The 25611-nt window shown below is 38.9% G+C and overlaps 1 protein-coding gene across 15 annotated transcripts in view; it reads left to right on the top strand.

The window, feature by feature from the left end:
* The first annotated feature begins 2518 nt into the window (after nt 1-2518).
* Nucleotides 2519-25611, top strand: part of si:ch211-285f17.1 (sickle tail protein homolog) — a 122264-nt gene continuing 99171 nt past the window's right edge. For 9 of the 15 annotated variants that reach the window (XM_034307475.2, XM_026914178.3, XM_034307486.2 and 6 more), the window contains exons 1-2: nt 17995-18138; nt 21381-21655. In XM_034307475.2, the coding sequence (XP_034163366.1) occupies nt 18078-18138; nt 21381-21655 (336 nt within the window). In that variant the 5' untranslated portion in view covers nt 17995-18077. Of the gene's footprint in view, nt 2734-17993; nt 18139-21380; nt 21656-25611 lie in introns of those variants that run through there. The other 6 variants (XM_053236218.1, XM_053236232.1, XM_053236181.1 and 3 more) reach the window with 2 other exon arrangements.

Raw genomic sequence — 25611 nt, 5'->3', positions numbered from 1 at the left:
TGATTATTGACTCCAGTCTCTCATTTGAAGCTCATGTAGATAATATTACTAGGACAGCCTTCTTTCATCTCAGAAATATTGCTATGATAAGAAATATAATGTCAATACATGATTCAGAAAAACTAGTTCATGCTTTTGTTATGTCCAGGTTGGATTATTGTACTGCCTTCCTGTCTGGATGTTCCAGTAGGTGCAAAAACAGGCTCCAGTTAGTCCGGAATGCAGCAGCCAGAGTCCTCACTAGAACCAGAAGATATGACCACATCACTCCTATCTTATCCACACTGCATTGGATCTCAGTAAAATTTCACATTGATTCTAAAATATAACTGAAGGACCGGGACCGCAAGACGTTTTGTCTAAATTCACATCTGGTGGCACTATAATTCAAAAATTGCAATTAGCACAAAGACTGCTCATAAATTTTGAACCATTCAACATCAGCTCAAGATTCTTGTGGACTCCCTGGAAGGTCCTGAGTGTTCTTTTGACATAAAGAATTTGCCAGGCAGGAGGTTGGGCATTTTGAAATTTAATAAAAACTGTTTTGTGTCTCTTCTTCTACAAAGTTTGTCCAATCGTCATGAAATTTGGATCATAGCATTGTGAGACCAATTCCAACAAAAATTATGCCAGTTTGAATTTTTTCAAAACAGTTTCTCTTCTTCTCCTACAAATTTTGTCCAATTATCACAAAATTTGGAAGACAGCATCAAGAGACCAACCCAAACTCGAATTTCTGATTTATGGGGCAGTGCATCCATGACATACAAACAACAAATTTGACAGTAAAGTTTGCCAAACAGAAAATCAGGGCATACAGTATATTGTCACTGCTCAGACTAAACTGTGTACTTGAGTAAAGGACCTTGCCCTACCTTGCTCTAAGAAGGTTTTTTTCTAAATTCACCTCTAGGGGCAATATAATTCACAAATTGATGAGGCCCTCCAGGCCTGCCTGATCCATCCAGATGCTCTACTTCTGCTTGGAGCCTCCTTCACCAAAGAATCTCTCGCTGCTGCTGAGGATGGCCCCAGCCTAAAGACGGAGTGAAAGCCATGAGTTTGCGACAGACCCTTTTCTGTTGATTTTTCCTTTTTTTGTTGCTGCGTCTTGAAAGTGCGATGGAAAGCACAGTGTGAATAAATGCGAGCCCGGAGCTCTGCTAAAATTCCGCCTGACTCCCGAGTTTCCCTCCACACCCTCACACACGGGGTTCTCCAAACTGCTTAAAATCATGATTCTTTATTCTCTTGACACTATGGCAGGTGTTGAGTGTTCTTGATGTAGGCTAATATATTTGTGATTTGCCAAACAGGATGTCATACATTGAGTTTTAACAAAAAGTATTTTTGCTTTTTCTCCTACAAATTTTGTCCAGTCAACACAAATTTGACTGGACAAAATGCCAAACAGTTCGTGAGGACACATCTTGGCAATGGTGTGATGTATTCAGATCAAACTTCGCAGGTGAGTAAAGATCCTAAAGCGGTTATGTCTAAATCCCTTAGTGTGCTATAAATCACAAATAAATAAAACTGCTCCTAGCTTTTAAGCCGTCCAACATCAAATCATGATTCTACTTCTGATGATTCTTTGTCGCATGCCGAGTGTTCTTTACACAATGAATTTTTGACGTGCAAGTCAGCCATTTTGAATTTTTTGCTTCTTCTCCTAGAACCTTTGTCTAATCTATGAAATTTGAACCACTGCATTGTCAGACCATGCTGAACAAAACATATCTCTCTGAATATTGATATTCAACACGGTTCATCGGTATAATGCAATGTGCCATCAAATTTACTATTTTGCTCTTGTGCAGAAAAGAAAGATGAACTTGGTCATTAGGAAAACCATTTTTTTCCTCTTCTGTTTTTTTCTCTTCCTTCACTGTTGATTACTGATGAATCATAGGATAAAGAGATGGTTAGGGTTCCCGTTAAGATAGGGATAGAGCTATGTAAGGGTTAGGGTTGAGGAAGTTTTAGGGTTAAGTTTGGGTCTGTTTGTATGATTTGTTTGTATTTGGATCCTTTAGGTGGCAGTTAGAGGGATGAGATGAAGAAAAAGAGCTATCGTGGTTCAGGGTTTTATGTGTTTTTGTGTTCCTGTGTCTCTGTTTGAAGTAGAGAGTTTAGGAAGAAATGAGAAACCAAAAAAATAGAAAACAACAATCAATCTCGTGCACACATGCACATTTCAGTACACTCAGGTCAGTTTGTTGAGATCATATACCCATGAAGGAGATCTGGCACTGCTTGTAATAGCAAACTGTGAGATTTTCTGAGAGCATTTGAAAGACACGCACACACAAGTTTCCTACACAGTTTAGATCAGAAAGCCCCCAGAAGAGGAAGTTCTAAACATGCTTTCCTTTACCTCTCTCTCCTTACTACACTTGGCTGCAGTATCCCTCTCTTATTCCACTCTATGTGAGGTGAACCAAGCACCAACAGAGGTACAAAACATTCAGGATGACACACACACACACACACACACGCTGCATGAGTAATATGTCTTGGCTGAACTAGGGAGAGAGGATTGATTTTAGCTTGTGTAAAGGGACTTTCCAGGAAGTGTATGTGTGAGAGAGAAGCATCAGTCCTCTCTCTTACTTTTCAGGAGGAAGAAAAGTTATTCGGCTGCAAAGAAAAGGAGTAGGAGAGTTTTTTGTCTCTTTTCATTCACACATGGATTGTATTGGATGTATAAGCTGACACAGGGCAGATAGGGTAAGTTATATCCACTATATGCTTTTCAACTCTATCCTCATAGATCATTGCAAACAAATTACATTTAAACATGTAAACATGTTCTTAATAGTGTTGGACACCCTGAGTAGGATTTGTCAGTTCTACTGTCTAGAGTGTAAGGAGGAGCGAGTCTTGTGAGTTTGTCTTGTGCAATGCCTGGCTGAGCTAAATATTCCATAATAATTGAACTATAATTTTTAAGTCAGGTCACATTCTGAAAGTTGTTTATGAAATCTCTGCTCAGAAAAGAAACTGCCATTCTACACAATTCTGTTTAAAACAGGGGTGTCAAATATATAAATATATATATATATATATATATATATATATATATATATATATATATATATATATATATAAAGAACTAAGAGAAACTATTAAAGTTTATGCAATATTAGATAATAACATTTATTATAATGATTATAATGACATTTTTAATGAATGCATTCCTTTGTTTAATTACATTTTATTGGATACCAGCTGCTGCGGTGAGAAACAGAATTAGCTAATTGGATGATGCATTTTCTGCTCGAAAGCTACTAGCCAGATAGCTACACTTTAAGCACAGAGATATGAAGGTGGGAGCAGGTGAAGTAGGCTGCTAGAGTTTACTGCAAAAGAAAAGTAGATCAGGATTTATAGTATTATTTTTATAGTATATTTTCAGGATTAAATCAGGATTTATTGTCTTATTTTTTATAGTATAAGGTGTAATTTCCCCTATTACTAACTTTATTTTCAGTGGGACTGTCATAAGGGTGTTTTTATGGCAAAATTATTACTATACAAAGATTATTAAATACGAAAGATTGTTTGATGGTAGATTGTGCCATAAATGATTAAACAAACAATTTCCTGTTATCACCGCCCCACTACTGTCTGGCATCCACCTGAAATGCGTCACACTCCCCAATTTAATTGTACAGCTCAGGAAAACAATCGTGATTTTATTTTGTATATTTCCTCATACAACCGAAATTAATTTCTGGTTAAGCCACTGCCAGCACAACACATGACGTCCTTCTGAATCGTTTTTAGACGTGAGTGTGATTTACATCAGCGCAGCGCACATGTCAGACCGCGGTCAAGCCAGACGCTGTAGAAAACGTAGTGCGCGTACAGTATATACGGCGGTTTATGATAACTACTCTTCGGATATTTTAAAAAGGGTACCGTTCGCTGGTTTAATGCTGCATTCGAGGCGAACCTGCAAACTGTAATTCCCCGCCTACAATCGGTAATTGCCACCGAAAACGCCCCCTCAGCTTGAAATTTCAACTAGTCAACTTGGGGTAGTCTTCTCAACTACCAGTTCCTTCCCCGTTTACGGAGTGACTTCAAGTCAACACTGCCACGTACACTGTGAACAGTGTAAAGTGCCCCTTCTCAGAATAAGAATAATTTAATTCGCCATATTAGGAATTTTTCTTGGTGTTTGGTAACAACACAATACATTCAACACACACACACATCACAGGCAAACAAAACACAATTACCATTCTAATATACAAATATTGCACCTAATATATTAATATTGCACCTAATATTGCATCTTAAGCGGAGATGGTAGGCTCAGTTGTAATTTACATTACAGTGGTGGTATAAAAAGCAGCTGGATGCAGTTTAGGGTGCATTAAACGGAGTGGAACAATTGTGATATGTAATAAATAATAGTAATGATATATAGTAATGACAATATGAATAAATAATATATTTAATAAATAATAATATACAGCACTATGTATTAAATATATTATTTATTCATACTGTCATTACTATATATATCATTACTATTATTTATTATCTATAGTAATGACAATATGAATAAATAATATATTTAATAAATAGTAATAAACAGTACAATATATTAATATTAAAAATAATAATATTTAACTTGTAATTTAATAATAATATTAATAATAAAATGCAAGTATCTATGCAACAATCAAGATGTGATCAAAGTGTAGACTTTCAGCTTTATTTTAAGAGGTTCTACAAAAATATGGCATTTACCATTTAAGAATTACAGCCATTTTAAGCAAAGTACTTCCATTTTCAGGGGCTCAAAGGTGTTTGGACAATTGACTGACAAGAAGATAATTGACCAGGTGCGGTCCATTCTCTCGTTACTTCAAGACAAATGAAGCAGATAAAAGGTCTGGAGTTGATATCAGGTATTGAGTTGGCATTTGGCAGCTGTTCGACTGGAGCTACCAATATGAAGTCCAAGGAGATCTCAATGCAAGTGATGGAGGCCATCATTAGGCTGAAAAAACAACATAAATCTATAAGAGAGATAGCAAAAACCTTAGGTGTGGCCAAATCAACAGTTGGGTACATTCTTAAAAAGAAAGAAAGCACTGGTGAGCTCAACAACATCGAAAGGCCTGGAAGACCACGGAAGACAACTAAAGTGGATGATCATAGAATCCTTTCCTTGGTGAAGAAAAACCCCTTCACAACATCAACAGAAGTCAAGAATAGTCTGGAGAAGGTAAGCGTATCATTGTCAAAATCTACAATCAAGAGACACCTTCATGAATGTAAATACAGAGGATTTACAACAAGGTGCAAACCACTGGTAACATTCAAGAACAGGAAAGCCAGATTAGACTTTGCCAGAAAACATCTAAAAAAGCTTCCCATGTTCTGATGATGAAACCAAGGTTAGCTTGTACCAGAATGATGGGAAGAGAAAAGTATGGCGAAAGAAAGGAACAGCTCATGATCCAAAGTATACCACATCATGTGTCAAACATGGTGGAGGCAGTGTTATGGCATGGGCATGTATGGCTGCCAATGGAACGGGCTCACTGGTGTTTATTGATGAAGTGACTGCTGACAAAAGTAGCAAGATGAATTCTGAGGTTTATAGGGCTATAATCTCTGCTCATATTCAGACAAATGCTACAAAACCGATAGGATGCCACTTCACAGTGCAGGTGGATAATGACCCTAAACATACTGCGAAAGCAACTCAAGACTTTTTGAAGGCAAAGAAATGGAATATTCTTCAATGGCCAAGTCAGTCACCTGATCTCAACCCAATAGAGCATGCTTTTCACTTACTGAAGACAAGACTGAAGGCAGAAAGACCCACAAACAAGCAGCAACTGAAGGTGGCTGCAGTGAAGGCCTGGCAAAGCATCTCCAGTGAGGAAACTCAGAATTTGGTGATGTCCATGGGCTCCAGACTTCAGGCAGTCATTGACTGCAAAGGATTTTCATCCAAGTATTAAAATTATGGTTATATTTACAATGTCACTTTGTCCAAATACCTTTGATCCCCTGAAAATGGAAGTACTTTGCTTAAAATGGCTGTAATTCCTAAATGGTAAATGCCATATTTTTGTGGAACCTCTTAAAATAAAACTGAAAGTCTACACTTCGATCACATCTTGATTGTTTTATTTCAAATCCATTGTGGTGGTGTATAAAGGCAAAAATCACAAAAACTCATTGTCCAAATACTTCCAGACCTAACTGTATATACAGACACAAATCTCACTCACGCTTTCTGACAAATTAATAGCAGTAGATTGAGTTGGGTGTTTTCTGGAAAGTTTCTTGCCCTGCTAACAACTTTCAAGGCCACTTCAGTCTGGCTTTTCTGCATTCAGTTCTCAATAGAAGGAAGCAGGAAAAGCTTGAGGAAGCACAAACAATGGCAACACCGCAGGACACATATCATGTTCGTGATATTTTCCTCATACACTGCTCAAGTGTTTAAACTAGCTTCCCTCCTGTGGCTTTTTCCTGACCAGAATGCTCAACAATGGTCCATTTTAGGCCTTCACTCTGATACTCTTGGAAAATTGGAAAATCACATAGCAGATCTCAATCATTCATTCATTCAGCTATATAATAATAATAATAATAATAATAATAATAAAATCCTGGGAATACAGGGAGCAAGGATGGAATATACCATGGAGACACATTTGCACACTCATTTGGCTGATATTTGATTTATTTATATTTGTTGTTAATATAATTGTTAAATAGGTATTCAAGTGCTTGTCATCTCAACTTACTCTGGTATTTATTTTTGAAGCATTTTTTTTTTTTCATTAACTGCTATGAATTATTCAGGACCTATGGTGAACGTGTGTAATAACTGAATCCATTAGCAAGCCTTGGGAGTTAGATAGAAACTGCTCAATTAAACAGATCACTTCTTTAGAAAGTTCTTTAACAACATAAAATAAATATCACATACTTCACTCATGTGATACTGCAGTGGCCCAGTTTAAACTGAAAACAGTATTGAATCAAACAATATAGAAATATAGCAAATAGTAACGGATATTATGCAATCTTCAGCTTAGAAAGCATTTCAGCCAGGTTTGCTCTGGGATGAGACCTGACAATGTATTCAGGCAAAGTGTGTGCTAAATCAAATAAAAAATTGTGATTTGGTAATAAAGAGTAGTAATTTGGATGGGAAATATGAATGGCAAAGTGTTTGGCTGTAGTCTGCATTACATCGCTGGCATGCTTTGACGCTGATGACATTGGCTTGCTGTGATGTGGCCTGGAGGAGATGAAGTCATAGACTGCAAATCAAATTTGTCCTTTAAAGCTTTTAGGCACATTCTCTCTCTTCCTCCGTCTCTCTCTTTTTGTCTTTCTGTCTCTCTCCCTTGCCTCTGTCATTGATCTTTCTCTTGTTATTTATTTTTTTTTTTGCTCTTGTTTTGATATGCTTTGGTTATTCTAAATCATGTCATTAGATACCTTGTTTCATAATTCTATTGCTTAAAAGGTCAATTCAATATACAAGCTATTTAGATAGCTCTGCAATTTAACTTTACTTTTTAATAGTTACCATAAGATCTGTGTAGGCTTAAAAGGTTGGCAGAACTGTATTAAAACAGTAGTTTAATTGGTTAATGTTGCTTGCCTAACACCAGAGGGAGCTAGTGTAGTGATGCCAACTTAGCAATTTTGTTGCTAGATTTAGCAAATTTTCAGACTACCCTGCAACTTTTTTTTTCCCAAAAAGAACCTAGCAACAAATTTAGCTACTTTTACAATTTATTTGGAAGTTTTGAAAAGTGCAGCTTTTGCAAAGTGACTCAAATGCTAAAATGCATGCATTTTCCCTCTAAATAACACAAAAACGATTTTCTCTGTCACACTTTCAGTCACAACACACGGTCTGTCTGCCTGGCTGCAAAAGTGCATTGTGAGTAATATCAGCAGTAGTGACGGCTCAGCTAGCTCAATAGCCAGGCACAGAGGCAGCAGCAGCAATCATTTTTGGCTGACTGCAGCTGTAGTAGCATGTGTTCAATGAGACAAACAATTTTTTTATGAATTAAGTGAAAATTAAGCTAGTCTTGAAAAAGGTTTTCAACATTTGATGTAAAGATATATGTATTTCTCTGGTGGTTTGTTTGCTAAACTTACTTGATACGTTTAAATAGTTCAACAACCACAGTTAAAACCCAATGAATAAAGTTGGTCACGAATGTTTGATCTCGAACAGAACTTACAATATCAATCAACATGTCTCAATCAAAATTGTACAGCCAGAAATATAGAAAAGATTGGGAGTCTGCACCTGAATTTAAAGGGTGGCTGAAGCCAGTAATTGGGGATGATTGTCAGGCATACTGCGCATACTGCAAATCAGATATGCTTGCAAAAATGTATGACATCAAAAAACATTGTGCTACAGCCAAGCAGAATTCAAGCATAAATCAAAACTGTACAACCCCGCAATGCAGTATACATTACCACAGTTGGTTATGAAGGTGGATAACTGCAAAACTGCAGAAGATACTATGGCAAAGGCATTGTTCGCTGCTAGCATGTGACCAATATAGGTATGGCATGCAAAGCTGCCTTTTCAGATTCTGTGGCAGCAACAAACTTCCAAGTGCACCATACCAAGTACACAGAAATGATTAGGGGAATACTGGCTCCTTATTTTCCTCAAAAGGGTAACTTTAGATGAGAAGTTCAGGCTCCTTTTGGATGAGTCAACTGAGGTCAGTGTCTCGAAATACCTAGGCGTGGTGATTTGATATTTCAGTGTTAAGAAAAGAACACTTGAGTCCACATTTCTTGGGGGGCGATGCCAGATCAATAGCAAAGGCAGTAGTTGAGTTTCTTGAGAAGTGTTACCTTAAAAAAGGTACTTAATCAGGGAAACCTACAACTGGTTTTCGATTTCCCCAAAATGGCAGGAGGCAGTGTATCCCACCATTAATTGTGGCCAGTAACCCCTGCAGATCACCAAAATGTGTGCCACACGTTGGCTATAGATTAAAAATGCTGTAACTAATATATTGAGCCAGCAGGAATAACTGAAACTCCACTTTGAGTTGACCAAGACCAGGGAGCACTGCTACATGGCAGATGTGCTGCATGTCATGTACATGGACAATACCAACTATGTCTACCTGACATTCTTGAAATCAATCCTGACTGACATACAAGTTGCAGTGAAATCATTAGAGGGAGCGTAAACAGATCCTGTCAAGCTTTTGGACAATCTAGTACACCACTTAACATCGGTTTGCAGCAGAGTAGTAAACCCTATGGCAAAAATTTATGTCCTGAAGGCTGCCATTGATGGACATCTCAGTCCATCACTATACCTTGGGTACCTTTTCAAGAGCACAGACTCCCAACTCAGTCTTGTGCCAGAGGACAAAAAGGTCATTCAGGGCAGTGCATCAACTACATTGTTGATTTAACCAAGGAGCTGCAAGCAAGGCTCCCAAACAACCTAGAAGCCTTGAGAAACATGGTCTTTTTCAGTGTTTAGGAAATGCTAAAGCACAATAAAGGCTCTGCTGAAATTATTAAAGTAGCTGAGCTACTGGGGTACCAGCCCCAAACAACTGACAAAATTGTTTCCCAATGGAGAAACGTCAATCTGTTTAGGTGGGACTCAACTGAAAATGCAGTCAAGTTTTGGAGTGACGTGAATAAGTACACGGACTCTTCCAGATCAAATCCATTTGAAGAACTGTTCAAAGCTGCACTCATTGCCCTCTTCTTGCCACACTCAGATGTGGAGGTTGAATGGCTCTTCAGCCAAATTAGTGTGGTCAAGTCAAACTTAAAAAAAATAGAATGTCACTGCACACTCTCATCTGCCTACTTCTGCTGCAGTATGGACTGAAGTTGGCTGGTGATACCTGTTACCAGCATAAACTACCAAGTGAAGCTCTGCACCAGTTTGGCACCACAGCAGCATACAGCTTTAAGGCCACTCCATCCTATTCCGCTGGTTCCAGCTCAGTGATAGTCCAGTTGGACAGTGAAAATGAAGAGGATTTCCTTGCCAATCTTTGATGCATCATATTTACATATGCAAAGAGTGGACTTTCTGGAACTGGAAGAGACACACAGCTGATGGTGGCAGTGTGGCACTGCAGTGTGAGTGAGAACATTGCCAATATCTGGAGGAAAAAATTGAGCAGCTAGCCAGCCAAGCAACACAACAGCCTGGAGAGAGCTGGAGATAGGTTCCTAGCATACACTTCATAATTTAGTTAAGTTGCTAACTTTAACTGTTCAGTAAGTTAGCATATATGATACACCTTGTTATTAGCTTGTACCTGTAATTGTTGATCAGTTAGGTAGCATGTTGACTATAACTACCAATACACTGCTTAAAACTAATTGCTCACAGTGTGTAGTTTTACTAATTAATAGGAAAATACATAAAATGTAGTTGATTAAATGGGTAATTTTTCAATAATTCAATGTGTTGTGTTTAAAAATAAAAATATCTGATAAAAAATGTTGTGTTTATATCACTTTTACAATTAAAAATATGTAATAATAAACAAACAAATCTAAACTAACAAATTTTTTATAATATTTTTTAAGAAATAAAAACTTTAATGAGCTCTAGGGAGGACTAGACTTTGTGTTCCACTCTCTTATGATTCTTTGATTACTTGGCTCACTAGTCTGTCTCACCCTATGAAAGGGACATTTCTGGACATGGATATGCTTATAAGGTTAATCTGTATGTGTGTACATTTGTATTTGGACTCCTACCTTCCCTTGTCTATAGGCAGTATTTGCATGGTGTACGCAAGCTGCTTTTTCTTTTTCTCCAGTAATAGCAGGTTTGAATGGAACGGTGGCTAGATATACTGTATTCACTAGTATAATTCAGACACAGAGTTACTAAAAGTTAAATCCTCTTGAGTGGGTGATCTTGGTTTGTGTTTGGCTCAAATTTTCTAACACAGAGCAAAAGTCACATTTTCTGTTTAAAACAAGGATTTTCCCACTACTTTAGTGATAGACTTATCTCTGTGATGTCACTAAATAGGCTCATTAACTGAAGTGCCATTTGTGCTTTCTTTGCTGCACAAATAAAACAGACTAAATGTAGTGATGTCCTGGAACAATTTTTGCTTTGATTTTTGCTTATGGAAAAGATGACTTTTGAATACCTGGTCAACTAGTCCCCCTAATTTATGGTATGAGGTCTGAAAAATGCCAATAACATTCACAAGTGTGATTTTAGATTCACGTGTGAAAAAAAGCACCTGTATATCACCTGTACAACTTCATGTGCACCTGTATAACAATATCTGCAAATACACACTGCCATGTTTCATGGGTATAAACCCTGTTTTGTGCATTAAGTCTGTGTCTTTGCATTGTTGATTTTCCTGTGTGGTTCTCTCAAAATACAAGACACAAATATTTTTGGCAGCGCTTTTCCACGCACTTGTGTAATCAGAAGGTGTCTGCTTCTTAAGCCAGGCAGAAGAACTCTGTTTTATGCTATCTACGCTTCAGATCAGCATACCAAACAACAACATAAGGCAGGGTTCCCAAACAAAATTGTTGGAGGGTTGCACAAGCCAGTGTACTCTCAGTGCCGGTCACAAGCCCAGAAATGGGGAGGGTTGCGTCAGGAAGGGCATCGGACGTAAAAATATGTGGAAAAATCCACACTTTATGGAAAATAATGGCCCTGCACAAAAGAGAGAGGTCTGGTTTATACTTTATGCATGACTTTGTGTGCACATGCAGAAGCAGCGGCAGGACGAGCTGCATTGTTCAGTCACTCACTGCATATCTTATGTGCATCCTGAAGATTTCAAAGCAACATTCACTATGGCATGTTAGAACCAAAACATCCTTGTCTGTCTGGTTTCCAAGTCGAACTGTAAAATGTTTACATTTTTTACAATATGCACTGCAATTGTAGGGAAAATTTAGCTCAATTAGATTAAGCTGATGTATTCTCCACCAAAATATGTAGGACATTAGCAGATCAGCTCAAAAGGGGAAATTTATAAACTTAATATTTTAATAGCTGATCAACTATTCGTCCAGCGATAAGTTGAAACAAGTGTATTTATTAATTGTGCATGGGATACTACCTCCGTGGCCACCGGCAATAATATCTTAAATATAGTGAAACACTATATTGAGAGCACACTAACAAGATCGGCAGTTTAAGGCAATAAATTTGAAGCACAGAGACACAAGACACTAGCCTTTAAACATCAGACGAGACTTTATTATACTAAGCTACTATACACATATACTAAACTACTACACACATATACTACACTACTACACACATATCCTAAACTACTACACACAACCAACACACACACAGACATACACATTCATACATGTAGGGATATGGAATGAGAAGAACCAGTGAGAATAATCAGAGAGTTGAGTTCTTAGACCTAAACCTGACAAATCATGAGATCCTGACCTGAGTGAACCATCAACATAAATCATCATTAATCGGTGAAAAGAGTTTTAGGTTTACTGCACCAGCTTAATGAAGTTGGGAGGTATCAATACTTGCTTTGCCTAGGTGGTGAATGGAAGGAGTTGGTGTGGGTCAGCAGGTTCTAGTCGGACCGGAGTTGGAGGGTGTTGGAGAAGTTGTTGATCGTCGCCGGAGAGGGAGGCTGGAGTCTGGAAGGCTGGGCGAAGGGTCGAGTCAAGCGAGGTTCGGTGATGCAAGTCTTGGAATCTTCTGGGGCAGGTTCTCTTCCTGTTCCAGTTTCAGCTCGAGCTCCAGCTCCAGCTCTGTTCTTTGCTCTTTGTTGTTGCGTTCCTGTGTTTCTGTGTTCCTCTGTGCCCGTCGTACTTGCTTGGGCATGCGGTTTTTATGTTAGTTTAGATGAGCCGGCCTCTTGAGGTCTTCAACCAACCGCAGGCCGGTTTGGAGATGATTGGAGAGTGGCTTGGCTGGCCCTCCAGCTAATTCGCAAGCGACCCCTCCCGGGGTGCCTCCTTTTTAATGCCCATGTAATGTGGTCTTATTTACCTTTAATGTTTATAATAAATGTATGATATGAGGTACTGAGAATTGCAAATCATCAACAGCTTCAGCACATGAAGACAAGCATGCAGATACCACACATGACATACATTAGCCATGGCCATTAGCTACTGGGTATAATGGCATGTTTACAGAAAGAAACAGACTTAATATTATACAATTCCATTAATAGTGGGGTTGTAATATAATGCTGGTTAGAGTACGTGATTTGGAGGTAACACTGGACTTCCCACCATGTGAGAAGTCGCCGTGGCTGAAGTGTAAGTTAACTCTTGCCCTCTGGTTTAATACAGGTTGTGGGAATGCATGTTCCCCATACAGATTTAACACAAACTCAACGATTATATGGAAATAAAATAAGGCAGATACAGAGAAAGAAAAGAACATTCTTAAAAATGGAGGAGTCTTTTTACTGGTTCAGTTGGGAACAAAGGTCACTTGAAGCTGAGTAGGGTGTAGTGTGATAAATCTCAACCAGTTCCCTAATCCAAACAAAAGGCATCTGTTAAGGGTGGTCAATTCGAGGTTGGTTCCACGGAGGAGTAATTTACACCCTTTTTTTGGGGTTTTCTGCATTCCGATGACCGTTATCATCCCTTAATGTTTTACGACCTGCCGTTGAGCCTAGATAGGCTGGAGCCATGAGAAGCAGCCTGTGATACCTTCAACCCTGCCCTGTGGTGGTTATTGGTGATGGTACTGACTGTTGTTTTCAGGGTTAATTTCACAGCACTCATAATGTTTCAGTCCTCAACTGCTGCTATAAGTCTGATGGTCAGGTGTCCATATATTTTTGGCATATAGTGTATATTATTGTATATGGGGGAAAGCTCATTTTCACCAGTACCAGGTAGCCCAGTTCCCTCTGTGGTCTAGTGTGAAAGAATGTGGTTTGGATGGAGCTTGCTGAATGAAACAGTGAACAAGATATATTAGTACAATAACAGTAGGGTAAGAATGCAATCTAACTGCAGCATTCTGCAGGAAAACACATTTCTATGTTCTCTTGTTCCAGAGTAAAACCTAGTAAAGAACTCCGCATTTTAACTTAACTTAGAATTGATGCATTACATCTGATTTGTTACAGAGAGAAGCTGAAAGCTGTGCAAAACCTGGAATTAGCAAGTATATCCAACTAACAATTGAGTAACATAAACCACTGACAACAATACATTCTATACATTAAAGCATGCATTTAACCAAAAAATATTCTAGAAGTGTTCAAGCGTTACAAATATGCTGGCTGGTCTTTTATTTGTGTATGTACTAATTTTTGTGACACCTTGTTTCATTGTATTATGGACAACATCACCAAAGATGATTTTTCAATGATTTGACAGACACTTTCCCAACAATGTATTGTCTGTACAAAATTACTGCTACAGGTGTCCAGTTCCTTAGGAGATTTCAAAAGACCCTTAGACCATGCTTGTCTCTGAAATCAAACATTTGGCTACTAAAGCATGGGAGACATAGTATGGAGGAGATACCCAAGTTTATGACAGAGGCAAAGTCCATGAGGTGTGCCATCTTCCACTACAAGTGCCAGTAACCGACTGCACTTTTCTAAATCAACAGAAAATGTCAGTAAGAACTGTTGAAAAGAAGTTCCAGGAAAGGAACTCTGCACTCCGATACCAAGAAGGAAAGAAAAGAAAGGGGTCTCTTCACTGGTGAAGGTACTTCTGAGGGTTCTGTGTTACCCCCTGGGTTTCCTGACACCTGAAAAGTCTCCATGTCTCCAATTTATTTATCTGAGGCCCTGTTCACACCAAGCATTAACATGTGTCCGTCAAGAACTAAATACAAGAGTAAACAGGGTCAAATGTGTCAAAGATGCATTGTGATCTGATAATTCAAACCACATTTGGAGGTGGGCTGGGATGCATATGGCCACATCACATTTGTAGTGTGAACACGAATGCATCTCAGTGCATCCCCAACAGCAACAAAAGACCAACTAATTGACTGCATCATTGCCTTAGCCAGAAACTATGTAATCAGAAAGTGTTTGGAAACTGCACTAAATGGTAGCGCCTTCTGCCACTAGGTTAATGGAGAAATGCTTTAACAGAAGAGACTAAAGAAGCTGCTTTTCATAGCTTCATTTGTCATCTCATCTCTCATTCATTTATAAGTTTCATTAGCAGACCACCAAACATTTGAAATGAGATATGATTTGTGGGACATTTCTGCCTGATAATAAATGCTGCATGACAGCCTTCCTCCAGCAGAAATGATGTATGAAATCTGATCACAAGTGGTCATTGAAGCCGCATTCATAATGGCAGGTGTGAACGGACACAGGAGGCACATGGGTTTCTTGGTGCAGGCAGAATATTTTGTCCATGAGACATTGAAACAGGGCCAGGGCTCCAAACAAACCAAAATGAAGCATGAAAAATTGCTGTAAAACAAAAAGAGTGGAAAAGGCTGCTTTTTTCTCTGGACTTTGGAGTCAAAGGAATCTGCCAATAATCACCGGTTAAATCCTGTGTTGAATAAAGGCTTTGGACCAACCCTTCAGCCTTAGGAACCAAGACAATGGGGCTGCCCCAACTGCTGTCGGACTCCTGGATTACTCCCATGATGAGCACAGCCATGAGTTCATCCTGAAATACATTCTTCTTGTGCTTATGTAAACTATAGCTGCAGCTATGTACAACCACAACCAGATGAGTCTCAATGTGGTGCTCTATTTAGTTTGTGTGATTGGGTAGAGGCAAAACATGTCGAAAAATTCCTCTTGTAACTTGGCAAGGGGAACTTGATTAATGGTAATTTGTCACAGAATGCATGGAGTCCCTAAAAATGAGTCCCCAAAATACAGTAAGTTTAGCCCGGAAATTTTATTAGGATGGACACAAGCAGATATTTGTACATCCTGCATGGAATCAGGCTTTAGTGGATTGAGGTCTGATTAAAACCCAAGTCCATCAAGGCCTGAATAATCACTGATATCGGGTACAGTCCAGATCAATCAGGGAAGGCCTGAGGCATGTCAGGGATCCATATGTGTCCCCTCTTCCATAAGAGAAAACTGGTCCTGGAAATGCCTGGCTTTCACACAGTGCCAACAAACCTGCTTGGGCTTCTTGAGGTTCTCCCTGTGTGGAGAGAGAGAGAGCATGGGGAGACAATGGGGAGAAAGAAGAGGGAGTAAAAGCAGGGTAAAAGCTGGGTCCCCGCCCAGGGAGCTGGAACAGGAGGGGGGGGGGGGGGGGGAGAGGGAGGGAGGGAGGGAGGGATAGAGAAGAGCCATCTGGATCAGACATCACCAACAGGTGGTTCTCTGCCAGCTAGATGGCTTGACTGAGGGATGCCCGGCCAGTGGCACTGGATCCACTCTGCTCTTCTTCCTGGGATTTGATGAACTGCTGCATGAAGATGAAAGGCCGGCCGAACTCCACGAGCTTCAGGGTCTGGAAGCTTCAGCAATGTTCCTCCAGGGTCTGACTGACCCACTGCAGTACTGCCTTCTTTGTGTTCTGGTACTCCAGCTGCATCCAAAATGGCAACTCCTGGGAAGCAAGCTGGGCTTCCCCTGACAACAATGGGAGAAGTCTGAAACTTCAGGTTCAAACTCAGGTTCAAGTGCTTGTGGTGTGTTGGCTCTGCCAGCCCCATCTCTCTCTAATTCACAGCTGTTCACTGCAAATAAGTCACTTTTCTTATCTACAGGTGTGGCTCAGGGTCAGACTACAGTAGAGTAGAGGTATACACAGAATTATTAAAGTCCCAGACGGAATTCTGAGCAATTTCCACCCTAATCCCACAATGATTGTTAAAGTCAAACAGTGCTAATGTGTTGAAAGGATCTTCAGTATAAGCATCAGAGTCATTTTCAGGGGAGAATTGTAGATTTTGGGACTGAGGACTGAAACTCATGGAGTGGCAAAAAGTTGAGCTGGTTTCAGATTTATGCAACTTAGAAGTGGCTGCTATATAGTGCTCACCAGTCATGACTCAAGAGAAATCACTGTTGTCTGACTGCAAATAGTGGTCTGTGAAGACACTTCTCCCAAGGCATGGACAAAAATTATATTCAAATTCAAAAAAGCAGTATTTGGTTCTTTATAATGTATCTAATTATCTAAAAGTAAGCTGGGTGTGGCTGAACTGCATTAAATTATTATAAACTGACAGCAGATGTGTTATTTTAATCACCCACCTAGGAGGTTAGGTAATATAAATAAAATAAATATATTTAAAATCCCACACTTTTATGATAAAAAGTTTCATTTATAAACCTTGTAGACAGACACACCTCTTAAGCAACATGTACACAAGCAGTGAGCTGAAGGCAGTGCATGCACCCATAAGACAAAATAAATGTGATACTGAAATGTTAATCAGTTTGAGTTTATATCTGACTGCACATTCCCACCTGCATGAACATAAAAACTGCCAACTCTTGGTTTTTACAAAGTGTAAAATGTCTACTGTGTATTAGTGTATGTGTATGAAATTCATTCATTCATTCATTTATTAACCAATTCATCTTCAGTAACCTCTTTATTCTTATCATGGCTGTGGTGGATCTGGTGCCTGTCCCAGGAACACTGGGAATATGCTGTTTCCTAAGTACATCAAAACATATAACAGAGAGAAAAATTTAAATAATGGGTATTTTTTTCATTAGTTATTTTCTCAGGCATTGTTTTTATGTGAATTTTAAATTTCTAAATAGAAAACCTGACATTGTTATCACATGAAAGTTGAAGAAAACATCCTGGATTAATCTCAGATACAAACACACAGACACACACGCAGAGAGAGAGAGAGAGAGAGAGAGAGAGAGAGAGAGAGATAGAGATTGGAGCTGCAAATAATCCAAATTACAAGTTGGCAGTGTGTGATTGCAAATGATCAAACATAGGGGGCCAAAGTAGGGTGAGCTTCAATGACACCTGTTGGTGAGGGGCTCTTGTTAAACCTGGCATCACCATCACTTTCTTTTAGCAGACCCTGGGAACACACACATACACCAGATCAGACTTTCAATCTGCTAAATTGTCTTGCTGAAATGGAACTAACTGACAAAAGAGGGGAAGTAGTGAACTGCAGAAGTAACTCGTCTGATGAAGGTAATGACTGCTAGAACATGAAGTAGCTTATATTGTAGCCACAAAGCTCTGTTGTTCCCATGGCACATATTTTCACTGGTTCACTTGGTCAACTGGCTTGAACTGGTGTGTGTGTGTGTTGTCTATAAATAGCACTAGGAACATGCTTGCTGTGCTATGACACTGACCTTAAAGTATTATCAAACACATTAACACTGTAATTACTGCTTACAGCTTTGCAGTTTTTGTAAAACCCCAAAACAGTAACAAGTACCTCAAATAAACAGTAACCCATGCTGGCCTAAATACAGTAGAAATGTGCTATATCTGATAATATTGGTATAAAGACCCTTCCTGACCTGAAATGCTGGATTGGTATCGGGCTGGATACAACGTAAATCTTGCATAGGAACATGGCTTGCAAGCTTCAAGACAAGCATTTATCCTTTGATTTTTCACATGACTTTTCACACAGCAGAAAAGAATTTGACAACAAATTAATTTTATTCCCTGTTTTTTTTTAATTACAAACAACCTAATACACTATACAATATTTCATTTGAACCTTCGTAAGAAATAGTATAATCCTTCCTTACAATACATTATAAGGAAGCATTCCTTCCTCTAAAATCCCTCAGGGATATTTATTAATTATTGTCATTCTCCATGAGAGTATAACCTTCAGCTGCCCTCTCTTAATTGTAGACTTTGACAATGATACACCTACTAAATGTTACAAAGGATTTTTTTCAGCAACGAAAGAATTCTGCAGTCATCCACTTTAGCTGTCTTCCATGGTCTTTCAGGCCTTCTGGTGTGCTGAGCTTGCCAGTGCATTCCTTCTTTTTAAGAATGTACCAAACTGTTTACTTGTACCAAACTGCCTCTCCTAAAATTTCTGCTCTCTCTCTGGTAGGTCTGTTTTTTGTTTTTTCAGCCTAATGATGGCCTCCTTCACTTGCATCAACACCTCTTTGGACTGCATATTGAGAGTTCCCATGAACAGCTACCAAATGCAAATTCAACACTTGGAGTCAACTCTAGACCTTTTATCTCCTTAATTTGTCATGAAATAAAAAGGAAACAAGCCACACCTTGCCATAAACCTGCTTTTCAATCAATTGTCCAATTACTTTTGAGCCTGTGAAAATGGAGAGACTATGTAAGAAATTCCTGTAATTCCTAAACTGTTAATACAATAATTTTGGTAAACCCCTTGAATTAAAGCTGAAAGGTCTATACTTCAATCACATCTTGATTGTTTCATTTTAGAATCCAGTGTGGTGGTGTACAGAGGGAAAATTACAAAAATTGTGCCACTGTCCAAATACTTATGAACCTGATGGTATTTGCCAGTCACTGGACAGTAGATATGCCGGAATTAATATATGGCTCTCAAAGAAGAAGAATGACATATCACACTGTGCTGATAGTTCGTGAAAAAACATTTCTTTACACATGTCTGTCATTTTATTTTGAATGTTGTCATTTTATTTTCTATGCAAGTTATGAATCATTTGATTGTTACACCCACATTGTCTACCTAAGATCACCTGCACACTAGCATAGCACAGCCACAAATGATAGATAGATAGATAGATAGATAGATAGATAGATAGATAACTTTAATAACTTTATTAATCCCAGAGGGAAATGGGTAAATAGGTAGAATTTTATACATTCTATATGAGACACTGTGTTGTTAAAGATACCACAATGCAAGAACAAAGTACAGTATACAGTCAGGTCCATCAGCATTTGGACATTGACAAAGTTATTGTTATTTAAGCTGTCTTGAATATTGATTATTGAACATTGATTTAAGTTGATATACAAAAGATGAATAATACCTCAATGTTTAGGAATTGCAGCACTTTTTTGTGTGGCTCCCCACTTTTTAAGGGACCAAAATTAACTGGACAATTGACGGTTCAGCTGTTTAATAGCCAGGTGTGTATTATACCCTCATTATTTCACTTACAAATTAAGCAGATAAAAGGTCTACAGTTTCAATTGTGGCATTTGCATTTGGAATCTGTTGCTGTTAACTCTCAAAATGAAGTCCAAAGAGCTGTCACTGCCAGTGAAGCAAGCTATTAGGCTGAAAAATCAAAACAAACAGCAAAAATATTAGGTGTGGCCAAATCAAGTATTTGGTACATTCTTAAAAAGAAAGAATGCACTAGTAAGCTCAGGAACACCAAAAGACAGTGGAAACAGCTGTGGTAGACGAAAGAATTCTTTCTCTGTTGAAGAAAAATCCCTTCGCAACAGTTGGCCAGATCAAGAACTGTGTCAAAGTCAACAATCAAGCCTTTACCAGAGTATGTACAGAGGGTTTACCACAAGATGTAAACCATTGATAAGCCTCAAAAACAGCAAGACCAGATTAGAATTTGCCAAAAACATCTAAAAAAAAAAAAAAAAAATTAAAAAAAAAAAAATAGATCTGGAACAACATCCTATGGACAGATGAGACAAAGGTCAACTTGTACTAGAATGATGGGAAGAGAAGAGTATGGAGAAGGGAAGGAACTGCTCATGATCCGAAGCATACCACCTCATATTATGGCATTGGCATGTATGGTTGCTAATTGAACTGGTTCCCTTATATTTATTGATGATGTTACTGCTGACAGAAGCAGCCAGATGAATTCTGATGTGCATAGGGCTATACTGTCTGCTCAGATTCAGGCAAATGCTTCAAAAGTCATTGGACGGCATTTCATTGCCCAGATGGAAAATGACCCAAAGCATACTTTGAAAGTAACACAAGACTTTTTAAGGCAGAGAAATGGAATGTTCTGCAATGTCCAAGTCAATCACCTGACCTGAATCCAACATGCTGACAGCAAAACTGAAGGAAAAATGCCCCAAGAACATGTAGGAATTAAAGAAAGCTGCAGTATATCCCTGGCAGAGCACAACCAGCAAACATTAAAAGTGATGTAATTCCTACACCATTCACCCTATTTGGATGTAAATACACTTAAAGTAAAGCTGAATTATATACGAATTATTTATTATTCATTCAACTTCAATATACTGTGGTAGACAGCTAAAATAATAACTTTGCCAATGTCCAAATAGATACATAGCTAAATTTATTACAGTCATAGAAAATTAAATAAAATAATAAGGAATGTGGCAGTGAGGAGTTTCAGTTCATGAACCATTCTTTCACTGCCATAAAAAATGTTCAACTACATAAACAAATCCCCTACAGATCTACTTCATTGTAATTTCCTTTCTCTTATTTCCAGAGCATCTAATGGACAATCTGAAGGTGACATTGCTTAAGGGCACTGAGCAACTCCAGAGCAAGCAGCCCTCGGGTAGCACTGTGTTGTGTGCCAAGGACGCCGGGCACTGCAAGTCAAGCCACATAGTGGGAGGGGCAAGGAGCTCACAGGAGATTCTGGCCATGCAGCCTTCAGACATGGACAAGAAGAGAGAGGCCTTCCTGGAGCACCTGAAGCAGAAGTACCCTCACCATGCCTCAGTCATCATGAGCCACCAGGAGAGACTTCGAGAGCAGGTCAAAGCCCAAAACACACACACACACACACACACACACACACACACACCACCTTATACCATGTTTCTCTTCTAGTAGCTCATCATCGTCTATCAGTAAGAACCTCTATGGATGAGCCCTGCAGGTATTGTAAATGCAGAGAAGTAGGGCAAGAGCTACATTTCGGAAATTAGGCTACTTATAGGAGCCTCTGTATTCATATATGACAATGACATGGCCAGAAATTAATTTCAGTGGGTGTTAGGAATATACTAAATGTAATGCCTGCAGGTTCTGTACAGTTATAGTGATAAATATGATTGTGTACATGTATTTTGGATGGATACCAGACAATAGTAGAAGTGATGGTGGTTTTCAGAATTAGTCATTTAATTATTTAAGGCAAAATCTTTAATAGGAACAGGAAATAAAATGACAGTTCCATTGAAAATTATTAGAACATTAAAGAACCTACTAGTAATAGGGGTAAATATACTATATGGCCAAAAATATATGACACCTGACCATCACACCCATATACTGTATGCTTATTGCAAACAGAGTTGGTCCCCTCTTTGCAGCTATAACAGCCTCCATTCTTCTGGGAAGGCTTTCCACTAGATTTTGGAACATGGCTCTGGGGTTTTTTATTCATTTAGCTACAAGAACTTTAGTGAGGTCAGGCACGGATGTCAAATGAGAAGGCCTAGGGCACAGTCGGCTTTCCAGTTCAGCCCAGAGGTGCTCAGTGTGGTTGAGGTCAGGTTTCTGTGAACGCCACTTCTGTGCAGGCTTCTGTGCAGACCACGCCAACCTTGGCAAACCATGTCTTCATGGAATTTGCTTTGTGCACAAGGGCATTGTCATGCTGGAAGATCTTTGAGTTAGGCCCTTTAGTTCCAGTGAAGGGAAATTGTACATCATACAAAAGTCAATCTAGACAATTGTGTGCTTCCAACTTTGTGGCAACAGTTTGGGAAAGGTTCACCTATAGGTGTGATGGTCAGATGTCCTCATACTTTTGGCCATATATTGTATTATTTATCTTATAAAACAACATCTGACCTTATTTTTCTCCTACTGCAGTAGACCTCCTGTACTATCCCAGAGTGCAGAGTGTAGCCAGCTGGCTTTCAAACAGAAACAGTAAAAATGCATGCTCCTGATTGGTTAATCGTGTTTCTCACCATAGCATTTGGTAGGCAATAAAATGTAATTAAACAAGCTAAGGGACACGTTTGTTTGACATTTGGGGAAGTTAAATATGGAGGAATCGTAACAATAACCTTGTTGAGTTTTCATGAATATCACTGTAGAGCAGTTACTGCAATTTGAATGCTAATCAGTAATCCACCTCCCTTAGCTACACCTTTGATAGGTGAGGAGTCAGGTGACTGGCAAATAAAGTGGGAGTGAAAAGGAAAGTGTTTGAAATAGAAGAGAGACTTTTTAAAGCTCTGAACTCCAATTGGTATAGCTATGTACAAAAACATGGATATTAGGCATTTTTCAAAACTTCACCGCATGCCCATGCAGGGTGGAAGAGGTTTATGTCTAAATTAGGTAGGAACTTAGTCAGTTAATTTTATCTTCTGTAACAAGTAATATTGTTACAGCTGTTTTCTGCTGTTATTGCAAACTGATATTATAGGAATCACCTGACTTCATTTAGTTATTTGGTTTGTAAGATTAACATGTGAGAGTAAAATATCAGTTTGCAATAACAGCAGAAAACAATGAAGTGTGAAATGTGGAGTTTTTAAATTAGACTGCTGAGGCCTAAAGAAGGACAGTATAGTAAAGAGTGAGCAGTTGAAGTTGAAGAGTGACAGTATAGCAAAGAGTGAGTACTCTTTGCTCAAACAAACTTTCACACAAACTTTCTTACGCACACTAGTGAACACACTCTTACACACATTGGGTCTGTGGAATGCTGTTTGGATTTCTCCAGGGTGGGTGTGTAAGGCCTGTTTCACACTGAACGCATGAGCGGAGCAGAATCAGTGTGTATTTTTTGCGCCCACTTTAACAGATTAGAGTATTCACACTGCACGCTGAGGCGGCGCGGCAGCGCGTAGCAGGAGCAGAGCGTAGCAGGAGCAGAGCAGAAGCAGCAGTGCCGCGATCGTTTTGGTGCCGAGTCAGTTTTAACTGCGCTGCTCATGCTGAATTAAAGAGACAGAGCATTGTTCCTGGTCAAAATAAACATGGGTTGACATGAAAAATTAACAATTTCACTGTAAAAGCATATAAGTGATGTCTACTGTATTTCACAGTCACCATTTGACTTTCAACACTGAAAAATATGAAAAATACCCCAAAACACTATTGCCAGGATTTTTTTGCCCAAACCCCAGAAGCATGTTTAAATGATTTAAACTACAAGTCTAGCTTAAGTTGAAGATTAATTTTATTATAAACTACATATACACAGCATGTTCCATGTCGACCAAAATCTCTTCATGTCCTTCTCTGAATGTGAATTTTCTTTCTTTTGTTTCCCACTAGCACAGAATATTTTGTGTTGGCTGCTGTTATTAAAACAATGCTATTCTACTACTTGCACTACATGGAAAACAAAGAGAACGAAAACAATGTGGATCAAACAAATCAAAGTTATATAAACTACATCAATAAGAGGTTTTCCTCCTAGATGTATTAACTTTAACACGGTTTGCATTTAAAATCAAAATGAAGTAATGCGCATTCTTGTATTTGCAGTACACAAGCCGTGATTCAGCTGCGCGATACAATCGCTACCATTGTGAAAGCGCATGCTGCTTCCGTGCTGCTTACACACTGCTCACGCTTCCAGTGTGAAACAAGCCTAAGACAGGGGTGACCAAAGTCCGGCTCTAAGGCCAAATACGGCCCATGGACAGATGCTAACTGGCCCGTGGCTTTTCTCTTAGAATGTATGATTAGGTGGCCTGCAGGCTAACACATTGCAATTTTTCCTTTCACCTGATGGTGGCAACAGACTGTGTTAACAGTTTGCTAAAATGCCTTTTTTTTTTTAAATCTCTGACTACACTTGCAAATGAATTTACAGAATGATATTTTGTCATGGCCGCAGACAAAAAGAGCAAAGTTAACAGTGAGAAGGTGTGATTTCAAAACAGCTGGAAACAACTAAGCATAGCAAACCTTTCGTGAATTCTTGTTTTGTTATTTTATGACTTCGTTTGTGATTATTATTTTGTTTTTGCTATATACTGAAGACATTTGGGTTTGAAATCCAAAGAAATTTTAGACGATAGATCAGAATTTCAGTTTCACTTCCTGATATTTTCATCCAGATATGTTAAAAGTTAGAACATGTCACCTTTGATGGCAGACCACCCAATTTTTAGGCGAGCAAAAGTATTGATTTTATAGTCTTTAAGTAAATTATAAAGTATAGTCTTTAAGTAAATTAAATTAAATAACACAATATTTGGTTGTATATCTCGTTTGCAATAACTGCATCAAGCTGTCGACCCACTGACCTCACCAACTTGCATTTTTGCTTTGTGATGCTTTTCCAGGCTTGATCTGTAGGTTCTTTCAGCTATTGTTTGTTTTGGGGGGTTTCTCCATTCAGTCTCCTCTTCAGGGGGTGAAATGTAAGTTAAATTGGCTTCAAGACTGATGATTGACTTGGCCAGTCTAAAAACCCTACTACTATACTAGTATTACTAGTTAGGATATGGACAATAATAAAATACTGTGTATAGATATGACTATATCTCTAATGATCTACAGGTCCAATATATGGTGCATTGGAACCCATGACTACTCCTCTGGGCCATAGCCCTTCCAGTTTACGAAGTGCTGGGTTCTACCTCTGACCTGGCAGTAGTCTAGGAGTTGCCCAACCATATAGGCTGGGGCTCCATCTATAAGATGTGGACCAGGTGGTTGGAATGGGGTGCCGTTTTAAGAAATGGTTTAAGGCGCAACACATGGAATGTGGGATGGATGCACATGGACTGGGG

This window comes from Pangasianodon hypophthalmus, chromosome 1, assembly GCF_027358585.1.
Source record: "Pangasianodon hypophthalmus isolate fPanHyp1 chromosome 1, fPanHyp1.pri, whole genome shotgun sequence".
Taxonomy (NCBI): Eukaryota; Metazoa; Chordata; class Actinopteri; order Siluriformes; family Pangasiidae; genus Pangasianodon; species Pangasianodon hypophthalmus.
Note: the sequence above shows the minus strand (reverse complement) of the source record. Positions and strands in the feature narration are given on the sequence as shown.